This window comes from Sturnus vulgaris, chromosome 2 (assembly GCF_052056855.1).
Source record: "Sturnus vulgaris isolate bStuVul1 chromosome 2, bStuVul1.hap1, whole genome shotgun sequence".
Lineage (NCBI taxonomy): Eukaryota > Metazoa > Chordata > Aves > Passeriformes > Sturnidae > Sturnus > Sturnus vulgaris.
The window spans coordinates 57,403,938-57,420,478 of record NC_142244.1 but is presented as its reverse complement, the minus strand read 5'-3'; the positions used below and the strand labels follow the sequence as shown (position 1 = coordinate 57,420,478).

The following is a 16,541-nucleotide window of genomic DNA, read 5'->3' as shown; positions in this document are numbered from 1 at the left end:
AGGAGTCTGAGGACTACAGACACACTGCTGCATGCAGCAGGATTCTCCAAAAAAAGCATCTAAGTGATGCCATTTAAATTCATCCACTAACTCAGGTCACTTACTGTAAAATGTCTGTCAGAAGCAGATATGCATAAAACCTTTACTATCATCTTAATATTCTTGGTTGCTACAGATGCCAAAGAAAATCTGGGACATAATCCAAAAATATTTTTTTATCTTTAAATAAAGCCCAGACATATGGTAGCAGTACATGCTCAACTGCAAGATCAAAATGAGTGAAAAACTGGAAAAGCAAAGACAGAGAAAAGGGAAGAAAATGATTACATATACATATAAAATTAAAAACAGTTCGTAATAATGATGAAGAGAATTATCATCACTGTTCTGAGGTTAAAAAGACCAAAAAAAATATTTAATGCTGTAATTTGTGATGTTAATTACAGAACTAATTTAAAGTTGAAGTTCACTTGTGGCCACACGCATTGGAGAAGTCTGTCCCACAGGCACAGCTACTCTTTTAATGCATTTTTGCTTCTCTCTGTTGTACCATACAGTGCTCCAGTTTGACTCCAGTTATTTACAGACACCACTCTTGGTCACTCCTGTAATGCAAAAAGGTCTAAATGAACCTGAGCAGTCACCAACAATGCTGCATAAGAGTTTATGGTGAGAAATGAAGTACACATCACATGGGGAGCAGTCAAAAACAACCAGCATATAACTATTTCAACCTGAAGTCTGGTGAAGAAATTACAGGCAAATGAAGTATATAGAGTTCCATAGAAAGAAACTCAATGCGAAAAAAATAAAGTAAGAAATCTGGAACAAAATCTGAAAATCCTTTTTTGTTTTTTAATCTAAAAGTGAGAAAGTAGATCAACTGCAATGCCAGCATGTTCCAGGCAATTCTCTTTAATGAAACTCAAATTAAAGCACCTACCCTTTTAGAAGCATGAATAGGATATGTGGATGGGCACTAATGTATTCCACAGTAGGGCTGCGTGTGCCAATTTGTCTTCTCAAGATGTTGTTGAATATCTGGGAAACATCCTTTTTGCCCTGTTAAAGAAGGAAAACATACCTTTGCTTAGAAAAACATAAGCAAACGATCATTTATTATAACATCACTTTAAAGGACAAATTAAACTGAAAACAGAACAGGTCAACCTTTTATTTTTTCTCCACAGTCTCTCTGCCTCATATTTGCTGTTTCTCCAATGCCACAAGACAGCTTCCTCCTCTGGAGGCTCCTGACTTGACTTCCCCACTCTCATCTGCACCTTTTTTTTTCAAAATGGAAATGTGCATTCCTCTTACACTGTCCACCAAGTCCCTGGCTATTTCAAATAGCAACATTAAAGCACCATAAAAGCAAGCCACTACCCTGAGCCAAGCGTGCTGTTGCCATGTGTGCTGTTACTCCTGTAGCCTCCAAATGGCAGTAATCAAGCTGGTACCAAACCACTGCCACACTTAAAAAGCTTTTCATTAATCAAATGCAAACAACTAAAAGTTGATTACATTTCTGAAAATCAGAAATGTGCCCATTATTTACCATGAAAATTGAAACAACTCCTACCAACGAGATGGCTGCATCACATCAGTGTCCCAGCTTTAATCAAAACTGAAGTCCTTCTCTTTGTCCTAATGCTATGCTGTGTGCACCTATCTACACAATCACATTTTGTCTTCAAATGCTTCCCTGTGCAAACAGCTTTCCAGAAGGTCTTTCCAAATCATGTTCTATTCAGTTCACCAATACATATTGCATTAGAAATCCTTTTCCTCCCCCGACACAGACAAATCGATGTGTGAAGTTAAGGGAGGAGGGAGATGGCTGCACTAAGGACCAGTAACCAAGGCACTGAGTCAACAGCAGGTCACTATGCACAGGGCAAGCTAAAGCAAAAGGTCACTTGTAATCTGTACATGCTCATTGATCTGTCTTGGGAGGACAAACATTCCTTGGCAGAGAACTTATTGAATGTTTGAAGCCAAGGAGCAGATAGTTTCACACGGAGGAAAATTCCCTGGTTTCACCTCTACAAATAAATCAGTGCTGAGGAACACAAAATATTCTGCTTTCTTACTTGTTCCAGCCCAGCTGGCTTGGAGACTTGGAAACTCTGGGAATTAAACAGGACAATCAAATCAGAGCAGGCCAATCCATCTGCCTTTGTCTGCAACACTTTTTTTGACCCTTGGACATAATTTCAAATAGGCTAATTCTGTATAAAGTCATCCCATTCTCCCCTATCTTTACAACACCCGTATCATATGCCTGGAATCCTGTGATCCCCACGGGCTTCAGCAGTTACTCCAAGATAAAAACAATTCAGAGAAGAGCTGTTGAAAGGGTGAGGTAAAGATGTCCAGAAATTAAATGATCTTCTATGCCAAATTTTATATTAGTTACTTAATACTGTGTGCATTGCAGCATAATATCCACGAGCAGAGAGGAGATAGATATAAATACATAGATCTATGTATCCAATTATAGCTAATTTTCTAGAGATCAGTGATAGTGAAAGCCAGAGTCGATCTCCATGGGTTCTCCAGGAGGGAATGGAGGCAGATAGGAGGGAGCCACAAGAGATTTCCTTCACCACCTGGCATACATTAAAATTGTAGGAGTACTTTTGAAACACTCCTTACTCGGATCTGCAATTGAATTTTGCCTTATAATGAAAAACATATGGCCACTGAAGCATAAGATAAGGCAGCAGGAGGAGAAAGTGGCTAGACAAGAACAAAAAACACCTGCCAAGGATGCATAATATAAATAAAAGATTGTATAATACCCATACCATAATTTAGTCCCTGTTTCAAAGCAAAGTAGAGGAAAGGTTATAAAATCGCCAGTCCTGGGCTTGCAGTTTTTTAATGCTTATTTTAGGGGTTTTACAGTTTGTGAACCTTTAAGCGTACACACAGTAACAGCTACACTTTCAGTTGACTTGTTCTGTTTGCACATTTGCCTCAGTTCCTCAAAGTTCAAAACTAAATTTCATATTTTAAATTTCTAAAAATCCAGTCTGATCTTGATTCTGGGCTCCTGCTTCCTAACAATATCATCACTGGAATTATATCTTGTTTGCTGAGTGGCAGAAGCAATAAACCTGAGTTTTCTATGGATGCATGATGGATGTATACAAGTTTCCCCTACACAGTCCTTGAAAACACATCTTCAAAGGGAAGCTCAGCTCTGAAAAATTGAGATCAAACTGGGCAGCAGGGTTGGTGAGGAGGACACAGGGAGTCAAGACAAAGCAAAGGAACATTATTGCCTTCAGAAATCAGATTTTCAGTAGGCTATGATTTGCTTTTTACCATTACATACAGATCAAAAGATTAACTTGCATGTTACAGAGTGGTGATACTGCTTGTTCAACAAAGAAAGTTAAACACTGACTGTGGCCACCAATATAACAAAATGGAAACAGAAAAGTTGATAAACTGGAAAAGTCAGTGGTAAGACATGAAGACAAAGCAGCATATGCTCTTACTGTCCTCTTATTCAGTGACATTTGGTTTCTAGTATTTTGTCCAAATAACATGTATAACAGCTTGGCTAAATGACTGGAAAAGTTTTGCAAATAACAAAAAAATATATTTTGCAATAAGAATTATGAGAATTGTTTGTAATAACAGCAATTCAGCAATAGATTAGGTATTTCATCCAGTGCTTGCTTTTAAAGACTGTACGTTCAATATGTTCATACAGAACTTTTTTCTGGCAGAAGCAATACAGACTGTCGTGTAACTAAAAAAGAGCAGAAGTGTCCCTTCTGTGCTAACAGTTTCTTCTCCTTCCCTCTTCTCCATTTTTCTTAAAGGGTTTTTTAAGGGCTTCAGTTGTTGGGTTTTGAGTACTTTGTAATTAGACATTTAATAGTAACCAGAGGAGGCACAGAAAAGACAAAGCATTAAAAAAAACCTCCTGAACTTAAGACCTAGGCAAGAGTAAGAGAATTCCACTAAAAACATTTTCAAGAATTAATACAAAATAAATAAATCAGTCCTTGATCCTGGATTTGCTGGTGGTAGGGGGCAGAGTGGGAAAAATGAAACATAAATAACCCGTTTTCCTTTCATTAATTTGCAAAATGGAAAGAAAATCACTTCTACACATGACTCCCACAAAGGTGTCTCTGAGAGTACCAGATCTCTTTGAGAAACTGGCTTTTCTCTTCAGCACCTGCCTGTACATTGGGTGCTGCTCCTGTCCAGACCTCACTAGTGGAGGTTTGGCTCCTGGGAGCTGGGAATTTCCCGCTGATGGTGTTGGACACTTGTGAGAAATCACCAGCGCCTAGGAGGCACAGAAATCATGGAACTCATAACAGCAGTCCCTGGGGGCCACTATCCCAGCTGACTGCAAACCACAAGAATGACAATGACCTGACAGTGACAGAGTTTATTCCCTCCCTCCCAGTCAACAGTAAATTAACAGGGTTGATACTTATCCTGAATTACTGCAATCTTGGCTACTATAACTCTTCTCTTCCTTAATTATAAGCGAGTTTAATTGTCATAGCAGTTGTTTACTACGTTTTTGGCTTTAACAACAAAGCTGGTGAGTAGTTCCACAGAATATGTAATATATATATATAAATACATAAAATTAAATAATACATATACATTTACATTCATATTAATCTTTCTACCATGAAAAAAAGTTCTATTCCTTTCTTCTTTTAGTCCAGACAATTAAGTGGGGAACACCCAAGTTACCTTGTGACCTGCTGTCTGTTTTTAACACGTTTTTCAACTCCTTTCCTCTCAACGAAACCATTTTAATCTTTCAGTCTTTGTCACATGAAATTTTCCATGCTTCCAATTATTTTTATTCCATGTCCCTGAATCCTTTTTAAATTGGACACTCATCAGAGACAGCAAGTAGCTCTAGTTGCACTATCCCAAAGATCATCCCTGCAGTTTATGAGGTTGGTCCTAGACAGTATTCCCAGCACCATGTCCTATCTTGTTTGGATACACGTGGCAATATTTCTTTATTGTTTTTGTTTTAATTTTAAAAAAATCGGATTTACTGCCAGTGTACAAGCATGTCCTTCAGGACACCAACCAATCTAGACCAGCAACTTTCTTCAGCCTGTGGAGTTTTGAATGCAATGAAATTATCTAGACTTCAGAAAAATATGGCTCAAGTCACTGACAACACCAAGACCAAGGAGACAAAAAAAGTTTATGGATGCCGACCTACCTCAAAATCTATCAGCTGCAGGTTGGCAATAAGCGTCACTAGAAGGCCACTGTTGTAGAGCTCTTGTGCCAGCTGGGCCACAATTTCTGTGGGTGGCTCTTTGTCTGTGGTCCCACACAGAATTTCTTTCATTGCTTGCAGAGATTTTGACACTTCCTCCGATGCCTTTTCACCAGCAGATAATGAGGTTTTTTTAAAAAATGAAACAGGAAAAAAAGGGTGTTCTTTTAAAAGACATGCATTTCAAAACAAAAGTTTCTAAATGTACTTATAATGATCATTATCTATTGCAAAATGATATCATAATTTTAGGTAATCATGGAGACTGGAGCGTCCATACTGTACTTGCAGGCCTTACACAAAATGCATTCAATTTAAGCACGACACACCATCACTTACAGACCATGGGCATAAAATAGGGCCGAGAGAGCAATTACCAACCAGTGCCAGTGAGATCCTTTAACAGGTTTGGAGGCAGGCACAGCCCTGCAGAGGCAGCAGCAATTTCACTCTTGCTCCCCCTGTTCTGCCCAGTGGGCTCCATGGCACACGTGGGGCAAGAGGTGTCAGATGAAGGCACCAACCCAGGTGGCTGCTGCCACCAGAGTGTGGCTCCTGGGCTGCCTCCCCATCCACTGCTTCCTGATGGGCTGTCCCAGCTCCTCTGCTGGGAACCCAAGAAATCCTCACAGCTCTGTGGCATGCTTAACCCAGCAGGCAGGTGAACACCACACAGCCACTTGCTCACTCTGCCTCAGTAGGATGTGAGAAGGAACTGGGGAGAGGAAGCAAACTTGTAGGTTGAGATAAAAATAGCTTAATAGATAGAAAAAGAAGGAAAAAATAGTAGCAATAACAACAACCATAACAATACCAAACAGCAAGTGATGCACAATGCAATTGGTCACCACCCAATGTCCAGCCAGACCCGGAGCAGCAGTCCTGGGCCAGCTTTGCCCCCAGCATTATGTACTGAGCATAATGCCATGGGATGTGGAATATCCCTTTGGCCCACTGGGGTCAGCTGGTCCAGCTGTGTCTCCTCCAGCTTCTTGTGCCCACAACCCACTCACTGGTGGGGTGGAGTGAAGAGCAGAAAAAGCCTTGACTTTGCAGCACTGCTCAGCAACAACTAAAACATCAGTGTTCTCAATTCTATTCTTATCCTAAGTTCCAAACACAGCATTTTACCAGCTACAAGGAAAAAAAATTAACTTAACCCCAGCCAAAGCTTGACAGCTTCGCATTGCCACCACCCATTTCTCCTCATCAGGTATGGCTTGAGCCAGCATTTCCCAGAAGGGATTTGCTCACTGAGCACACAGGCACTTCAGTCTCAAGTTGAGAAATTTAAATTAAGCAATTAGCTTCAGCAAAGCTCCAACAAGTGAAGTAAAATATATCTTTCACATCTTTTTCTCCCATCTAGAATATATTAATCCTGTGCAATGTTTTGGGGGCCTAACGTAGAGGACTCAGGAATTACCTTACAAAGTATCTCGATTAGCAGAATTATAACAGGGAAAGGAAAGAGACCTGCCTGTAAACAGGTAACAGCTTAGCATTCATGCAGCCAGCGGGTTTAAATCAGATGAGAGTGATAACACCCCACTTCCCAAGGAAAATAACCACTGGCTGCAGCATGGCAGCTCTGGCTCATGCTCTCCTCACAGCTTTGCTCCACTTTAAACAAATAAAGACTCTGTGGAGGAAAGAAGTAATTTTTTCATGTGGGTGTGTGTGCTATAAATCCACCTGCTCCAGCCATGGGGCTACAGAGGCAATGGCTCCTTCTGGGTCGGGTTATATTTAATACACACATGATCTGCAGCAAGGTCGATTGGATTCTTTGGCAGGGAGTGGGAAGGAAGACAGGAACAGGTTGGAAAGCAAAGCTGAGAATGACAGCAAAGTGGCAGGCAGGATGCTGAAGACAGGACAGCACTTCACATCTTTGAAAAACCTTAACTTGAAGTTAGCCTTTTGTTAGCATAGCAGATTAAAAAAAAATCAAGACAAACACAGAAAACTCAAGAGTTGTTAAAAGTAGTAGTAAAAGCTAACTGGAAATTAATGGATGTTCTAAGCCAGATCAATAATTTCTATATATCTCTCATATATATTGAAAGGAAAAACATCATGCTTTCAAATACCACCCCATCAATCTGCATAACATAACCCTACAGTGCTCTGAAGAGGCATCTCTCACCTGCTGCTGATCTCCAAACATTTTCAATCACAGGTTTTATTCACATTAGTGAATAAAAATTAAAATTATAGAAAAAATTAGAAATCAAAAAGAAACAAAAGAAACCAAAACCAGAACCAAGCACAGTAAAAAGCCACTTTTGCATTGCAGCTACCTGGAAGATTTAAGCACTGATTTTGCACAGCACAAAGAACTGCTCTTCTCCAACGTCTTTGTACCTACTCTGCTGGTTCACGTAGGTCAGCATGAGCAGCATGTAAATGAGCATGACTATGTGAAAACTTGTAGCAGCAGAAGCCTTGATGTTTCTTACCATCACCCAGCAAAAGAGCCTACGTTTATCTCAATTTTTAGTGGTGTGTCACTTGAGATATCCCACAGAGTACAGATGGGATTAACAATAGGGGCTCTATCTTAGAAACTAAAGCTCTGAATCTTTATAAGAGATAGGGAAATATTTTCATTTCAAAGGAAAAGCCCATACATTTTTGGCTTTCCACCCTTTCTGCTAGGCTGGGTGTGAATATCTCTGGCATTTTGTAGTTTAAAAAGACATTAATAACTTTGCTTTCAAGTATAAGTAGTCCTTTGTGACATGTAGAAAAAAGGTCTGCAGGACTCAGCTTTAGGCTTAATTCTCAAAAATAAGGCCAAAAAGTGCTGTGTGAGAAAATGAAACATGGAACACCAGTGCTGCTGGGCAGAAATGGCCACCACAGCTGCATTTCTCTGATCACCTGCCTTCCCATCCGTTCATCTCCTCAGCTTTTCCACATGCAATTTACATTTAATGTGCCACCTCCCTCCTATTCATAGCTTCTCCATGGTCTGTGTTTTAGCCTGCAACTCGCCACTAGAAGTTATTCATGATCAAATCTAAGGGCTGCTCCTCAATGGATATCCTTCACAGTATATCTGGAGGAAAACCATAATCCTAAACACAGATTCTTAAATTAACAGCCTCCATGTTGACATTTCCACTTAATCTCACAGCAATTTTAGAATAATACCTTAAGTACATAAGCACTGCTTCTGGGATGGAAACTTTCTTAAGACTCAGAGAAAAAAGACATTCCAAGATCCAAAGACCCAACATCTGTCCAAAACAAATGACAAAGCACATTTATTCACTCAAACACATGGAAAGTACAAGATGACAGACACATATCTGCATAAGAATTCAGACTGGTCCTGATCTTCTTTAGGAAAAATTGCAGAAACCAACAAAAAGCCTCAGCAAAAGACTCTCCCCCCAACGATATCACAACAGAATTTCAGTGACAAAAAAAAAAAAAAAAAAAAATTTGCTAGAGACCCCTAACTCTATTATGACTTCCATGCTACTTTTTATTTTCCATCCGTGGCAAGAGCAACAATAGCAAAGTGCTGAAAGCATCACTGCAGCAGAAGTTACAATGCAAAAGAAACAGTTTCACGAAATATCAAAGCATTTCAGCCATTGGCCTCACTCTTTCAATTAGGCACAACCTTATTTCCAGCAGATTTTTCTTTTATCCTCTATCCTCCATCATGACTGAATTTATACCATTATATTTAGAGAGGCTGTTGTGAATAGAGGGAGGAAAAATAAGGAAAGGAGAAAACTAAACACATGATCCTAAACAGAAGGACATATACATACACATACACATATACATATACATACACATACTAATGTCAAAAGTGGGATATGCTCAATTTTGGACAGTCAAAAGTTGCAGGTAGGGATAAAAAAGCAAGGATGAAATGCAAGCTGATTCCCAGCACGCACACGAATTTAGTGTTTGCACTGCTGCTCCTGCACAGATGTCAGGATCTCAACCACCTAAGCCAAGTTTCTGGTCCTTCCAACAAGTCTCTTTCCAACAAGAACTGATTCTGCATCCACAGAGTATAGTTTATAATGACTACCAACCCATAAGAACTTTTGGAGTCCATTTTGCAAAGCAGGATTTGTGTAAATGTTGAAATCTAACAATCCTTGGATTACTCTGCCAGCCCTACTGGACTAGATTATCTACAACAGCCTTGGAGAGGGAAAACAGTATAGATAAACCTGCATAACTTCTCTATGTTAAATTATAAACATGTTCCACATCCCCTCCTCATAAAGCAGATTTTCGGTCAGCGTTTATGTCTTTCTAAGCCTACCAACAGCTTCAACCAGAGCTGGAAATTCTATAAGTTGAAGACTGTTGTCTCAGTTTATTTTCCTCCTAGATCAAGGTTTTGTCAATGTTGACTTAACACAAAGAAAGGAGCTTATGGAGAAATGATTCCCTGAAATTCTATATGAAAAAGTCTTTCCTGAAAGACTGATTGATCTTCACATGTGGGATAGGCTGTGGAGAGGAGAGCCATGAGAATATGGCAAATATGAGCATACAGCTTCTGTTTGTGTACCTAGCACATTTCCAGGTCGAAAATCTCTCTGTAAACTGTTTCTCTCTTGCACAGCAGCAGACAGTAACACACAGAGATGCCTGCCAATGCGATGTTAAATACTCCAACGTGTGATTCAGTGATCTGCCAGTACTCCATGCTATATATTGCAACTAAAACCATAAAGCTCCTTGATTCGGTCTTATCTGGTTTTAAAATATTCTCCTTGTGTGATTCAAACAAATTTTTCTCCTAAAAAACAGTGCCAGGGCAGCTCTCTCTACATGCAACTGTAAGGATTCCCAAGAAAAGCCGTTAGCAGAATCTGAATCCAACAGCCATGTAACTTCAGGATCACCCCAACTGACTTATTCTTGATGCAATTTCATGTTAAATGGATCTACAGGGCCAAATTGTGAGTGTTTTGGACCAGGAGGCCTGATGTTTGTCACTTAGCAAAACATTACAGACTAGTACTCAGGGAAGCTGGCAAAGAAAATTTGGCCAAGTTAGCACAACAGGGAAACGCCTTTTAAAACGATGTATGATCAAATGGACAAGACAGGTTTGCCCCACCTGGACATCAATTCCTTTCCCACTGTTAATCCTGCACTTAAGACAGAACTAAAGGTTCTAAAGGTCCTTAAAAAATAAAAGCAATCAGAAGAGACAGGTTTAAACTCTTGGCACCATAATCTGATAGAAACTGGAGTTTCTCTCATCTCTAGAGCAATAACAGGCCTTAGCAGAACAGGGAAGCTGAAACACGAAACGCTCCACAAAACCCCGGGACACGCAGAGCTAGGGGGAAGGGGTGCCAAACCCTTCTTATCTCATTCCCTCGGTTTCAGTGTGCAGCAATGAAATGGAAAGCAATTTTGCAACTGGCTCTGGCAGCTGTGGAATCACATCCATGGGTATTCACGTTCCCGGCAGTCACGCAACTGCTCTTCCAAGCAAATGCACACAGAGCCTTCTGCATGCACCTCATCTCACACACCAGTCCCCAGAGCTTTACCAACACAGCAGCCAGCAAGGTGAACAGCAGCCAGGAATGGCTCCCTTGTTGCTATGTAAAAAAGCAGGATTTATTGATAGCAGTATTTGTTCCAGATATCTTGAAGTCTTTTAATTGTAGCCTTAATAAAATGCTGCTCTCCTGACCCTTCTGAACAGCATCACATTTGTTAGAGCATGTGGAGATGAAAGAGAGGACAGATTACAGTGACCTACCTGAACGAGCAGTCTTGTTAGAGAGATTTAAGTGAAAGGGGCAGAAGCGTGACACTTCAGGTTATTTTACATCTCGCTTCACTATGCTTCTCAACACTGACTAAAGGCACTGCAGCCTGCAGTTCTGCCTGACAGGAAAGCACTCAAGCACTCAGCACAATGCTCTGAACCTGCTCTAACACACTGGGGTTCATTTTCCACAATAAACCCTTGTCTTGGATCAGCTATACCAGAAACTGCAAATCTTTCAGCCCATCTAGACCACATGCAAAGATTAGAACAAGTTTCAACCAATCTCAGATCCGTTTGCTGCACTAAATTAAAAGCCTGTGACACTTGGAAGGCTTTTGCTGCAGGACAGGCTCAGAAAATGTTACCAAACCTGTAGGCACCACAGATGGCACTGAGTCAGGCTGCCACACCCGAAGGTGTTTGGTTAGCAGCAAGAGGGTGATGTGTTCAAGGACGTCCTTCGGTGACAAACTGGGTGTCACCTGCACTGCTCTGTGCTGACCGGGCTCAGCAGCTGAACACAAGGCTTTAAGAAGTCAGGATGTCACACCCCTGGTTTTTTGAGAGGTTGGTCAGGCACCCTATGTTCCTTTACAATAGCCATCAACAAAAGACATGTGACACACCAGTAATAAATGAAGCAGTGTGACCAGAGTGTCACATGCTGTCCATTCTTCCTCAGGTTCAACAGATATGACCTCCTGGTCATGGCTTCTCTTCTCTTCATCCCTATTTAATGAATCCTCCAAATGCTGTAAGAATGCCAGAAAGAAAGAAGACAGTCTTTGAAGCTTTGAAGACTTCCTTTCCTATATATTTAAATACTTTCCTGGTTTTCTACGTTGTTCCAGAATGGGCGTTTCTTATTAAGTTCAAGGACTGATTGGTTCTACATGACTGAGGTTAAATTGTAATGACGTTTATACAATACTGTAATAAAATTTAATTAATTGTTCTTCACCACATCAAAGCCCAAACAGGATGTCAGCAACTGTATATGCTCCAAGAACCCCTTATTTTATTTCAGATGTTGGAGGAGAGGAGGATTCTCGATAAAGAAGGTTTTAGTCCACTTTTTCAGCTCTGTCTTACCCTACTTAATCTCCCGCTTATTGCATTAAATTTGACAGAGCTGCAATCTCTTTTTTAAAATAGATATTATTTTTAAAAATTTGTTAAAATGAGGTATTAGAAAGAGCACTTCAGAGGAAAAGGAGCCAGTTGTGTTGGCACTTCTCAGCCTGTGGTCTATCAACCATCAAAATGTAGCTGAGAAAATGGCAAAGCTTTAAGCATGCATATATCCACGCAAGCAAACAAACAAGAAAATCCACACAAAAAAAAACTAAGAACTAAACATCAAAACTTAACCCATTTTTCAGTTGGGAGTGTTTAAAAAGCATTAAAAAAGCTATGGCAACACACATTAACAGTTTAAAAAAATTAGACACAAGGAGAAAGTGGGTCAAATTCAACCCTTATCTAAGGAGACAGATGCTAGTGCAGAATAGAGTTTAGTTAAAACTTGAATGGGTACTACTCCATGAGTAACAGAAAGCATCATGAAAAAAGAGTGCAAACCTCTGCATATTATGTGTGCACATGGAAATGCCTCAGAAAAGATGTATCATTTCCTTTACACTTGCAACTGGCTTCTCTGCATCCTGTCTATCAAGTCATATCTTCCACTGTCTTCCCATTACCTGAGAAAGCCTTAACTGCTCTGCTGCAAAGGCCCCTCTACCTGTGTCTGCATAGCTTGGCAGGAATGATCCTTTCTGCATTATTTAAAAACATCTCCTCCAAGACACAGATGGTTCCTGCTGAAAGCTGCACAAAGTTGAATCAGAAGCATCAAGCCCCTCTCTGTCTGACCTTGTGCCCTCCTGGCTGCCCATGCCATCTTTACCTCATGCTCAGGATTTCTCAGCTGGGAAAGGAACAGAGGTTCTCTGCCAGCCCTGCAGTTAATTCAGGCTTTGCTCCACTTCTCTGCCAATTCTGGCCATATTAGCAGCTTTTAGCTGTCTCAACCCACATACCACATTGGCTGCACTACAATAACAGCTTAATTGTCACAGGATAAATGTTCTTGTTTAAGCATCTGAACCAAGTCCTAGTTGGAAACTACTTTGCACGCAAAAACAGGGATGCTCTGGAGCTGTACCCTGGAAGTGCTGGGAACCTTGGTTTTATGTGAGGCACAACAGTACTCTTCTAGTTCTTACAGCAGACTAGGAGCTAGAAATCTGAAAAATCGGACAGCCCTGAGTCACAAACTTCTCAGGTCACAGGGCCACAGGGTCCAAACCCAGCTCTGAGACATCCAGGGTCTCTGGCTCTTGCATTAGGTAAACCTCTAGGCTCTTTCATGAAAGTTTGACAAATTGCTTCTCCCTCTGGAAATCAAATTGGAGGTAAAGTTAAGAACTTTTCTAGGTTTTCAGCAGCACTGTGCTTTGTCTCTCTTTGATTAGAGAAATTTAACTGAAAACAAAAGCATTCTCATGAAAAGAAGTTACTCATCGGCATTACTGAGTATCTTTTGAAAACCTGTGGGCCACTGAAAGTCTTCCCATTGTCTTTTCTTCTCCAATTCAAACTGCAAACAACACGTAAAAATGGCATTACTAAGTTCACAGACCTGAATGGAGAGCAGCAGGTGTGATTGGGCTGATTGGTTTTGCAAGAGCTATTTTTCCTGCCAGTTTTTAACGTTTATCATCATCTCAGTAGTAAAAATAGTTCTTATGATTTACTTCCATAAACTCAGGAGAATAAATGTAGCTATTTTCTTTAACAGGTATTTATTTCAGGACAGCTCAGTGCAACACTTCAGATGAAAGGCAGAACTCCCAAGGAGTGTCAAACCTTCCCTTCTTCAAGAAAAGGGGCTCCATTGTGCTTCCTTGACATCACAGCAAAAAGTCCTGAGGCCACGTAAGCTTAAACCAATCCAAAAAAAGGCTTTCATCACCTTCTGCCTTGCTGTTGTAGGAACTGTCTTGGCCCCCTCTCTCCTCTCCCCCGATCACCCACATTCATCCCAGGAACAGCCTCTAACCCATAGCAATGAAGTACATAAAAACTAAGTGAAAACCAGACTCTTCCTGTAAAATAAGCACCATTAAGTTCACAAATTGTTTCCATTCAATGATGCCAGGGAAACATTCTGTATCTTTCGCTCGGTCAGGAAAACACACACCAGCTGTTCTGACTTTTATGAAAAATTTACATTGAGCACTTGTCCTGGGGTGACTTTATAGTACTGAATTGTATCCCCATGCATCTGTTTAGCCCAGAAATAAATTTTGCACCTTTAAAAGTAGATCTGAGAGTAAAGTAGGGGAGAAATAGAGCAATAGAATGTCTGAGGCAGCTGTTTTCAAAATATATAGATAAAAGCTTCAGTTTTCCCTCTCTCAGACAGTGCTGTCTGCAGCACGGACAGCAGCAGAGAGCTCTTCTTTGCATTTTAGTTAGTTTTTAGCTAGCTAAGACAGAGAAGTTCCCCAGACCATAATTTTTAGTTTTTTTTCTTTTTCTTAGAACTGTTTAAACCTGCTCTAGACTAAAAACCCAGAAAAACACCAGGACCTCACACCTGTGGCCCACCAAGGCCTGGGACGTGGCATTTTCCAGCACCAGAAAGACCAATAAGAGACTGAGCAAGCTGAGCTACACCCCATGAGAAGGACTTTCTGAATTTACCATCTCATCAGAACAGCAAGTTTTGTTGTTTAATATTATTAATTTCTTATGCTTGTGAATACTTGTTAAATAAACAGGTTTTTCCACTTTTTTCCAAAGAAATCTTTTACCAAACCATTTAAGAGAGGAGCCACTTAAATCTGCTTTCTAGAAGGACCCCATTCAGAAGTTTCCTCCCAAATTTTGCCTTAAACCAAGACAGTGCTCAATTTTCTAAGAAGTCTGAATTTCTCCTTGTCACTGACAGCCAAATACACAAACCAGCTCAAAGCCAAAAAATCTCAAAACCACAACCCAGAGGAATCATTCTGCAAAGCAAATCAAAAAGAAACCCAAGTATGGAGCTTCTGATTTGAATGTCTTCTTTAATCAGGCTCCAAAGGATGAATTCAGCAGGGGAAAACAGATTCTGTTGATTTATTTAGTTAGTTATTTTATGTTTCAGCTCAGAGTCAAATTCTCTCAATTTTCAAGTCACTGAAGGTATTTCAGAATGAAACATCGGATACCAGAGACCTCTCAGAAATCCATGTGACTTACCTTACATAATTGATGCACCCTGAGCTAATTGCTTTGAACCAAAAAGTTTCAAGAGGATTTCACTAAGGGTGAAAAGGGCTCCATGCTTACCTTTTGGGTTGGGTTTGTTTCATACAACTTCCTGCACAGGGTGGGGGAAGCACAACATGCATGCATGCAGACATCAGCTCCACAGAAAATGTATTTATGTCCCTTATCAGCTATTTCTGCTTCCACTGACAGTCACTTAACTTAAAATTAGTCTGTTGTTAACTAAAACCATATACTTCTACAACAGCAATAGTGTAGAGGGCCAGAGTCTCAGATTAAAAATTTTTTTTTAATTTTTAAAAATTTATGCAAGCACAAATTCTTAACTAGGAGCATTTTGTTTGTTGGGCTGTACCTTATCAAGTGGCCACTGGAAAAGCAGCAAAAGTAACTCAAGCCTGTGTCATGGAATTAGAAGAGAGCAGTAATATTAGCAAAAGCCTAGCACTATAAATAGAAAATGAGTAGCACAGCTTCTTTTAGGAAGCACTGGCACCCAGAACATTAGAAAGGATAAATAGAGTGAGATCTCTTTTATACACATCTGGACACATATAGCTTTCCTGGTTTCTGCAAACAGTGTTCATCAGAAGTAGAGTTTTTCTCTACGGGCACCTACACATTAATTGGCAACCTCATTTGTTATCCTACTGAAACCATTAACAGCACAATAGTTTTCACACAGCCTTCCAAGCTGTTTTGCTAGATTCATTACTGTTTGAAGTAGTGGGAGATCACCCTTGGTTTTGGCTGAGGCTCCTGGATCTCAGCATTTTCTGTCTGACCCCTAGATTTTACATATTTTATGTATGCAGAAGCCCCCTGATTTCAGCAGAACCATTCAAAGACACAGCTACATCCACAGGCAAGCACTCACTGAATCAGGGCAGTGACCAAACACAATGCTATTCCCTTTATTCTGCTGTTCTCCCAGCATTAAAACCTTATCGGTCTTCTACAACATTACCTCATACCTTGTCTGTCTTTTTTTCTTGTTTTTCCAATATGGCCATGTTTTCTTTCAGAACTTTCACAATCTCAGCAGGATTTTTGTGTGATTTACTAAACAAAGGCATGGTCTTCCTTCACCTGGATTTCTTTCTTCAGGATAGAACTGCCTGAAATCAAACGACAAACAAAAAAAAAGCTTTTAAGGTTTATAAAAAAACACAATAAAAACACAAAAAGACCTTATGA

General features: G+C 40.2%; 1 protein-coding gene across 4 annotated transcripts in view; it reads right to left on the bottom strand.

Moving 5' to 3' along the window:
* CAB39L (calcium binding protein 39 like) overlaps nt 1-16,541 on the bottom strand; it is a 60,813-nt gene that overhangs the window by 18,781 nt on the left and 25,491 nt on the right. For all 4 annotated transcript variants that reach the window (XM_088159668.1, XM_088159669.1, XM_014868826.2 and 1 more), the window contains 3 exons: nt 16,319-16,462; nt 5,228-5,392; nt 944-1,062 (listed from right to left, as the gene is read on the bottom strand). In XM_088159668.1, the coding sequence (XP_088015794.1) occupies nt 944-1,062; nt 5,228-5,392; nt 16,319-16,420 (386 nt within the window). In that variant the 5' untranslated portion in view covers nt 16,421-16,462. The remainder of the gene's footprint in view (nt 1-943; nt 1,063-5,227; nt 5,393-16,318; nt 16,463-16,541) is intronic.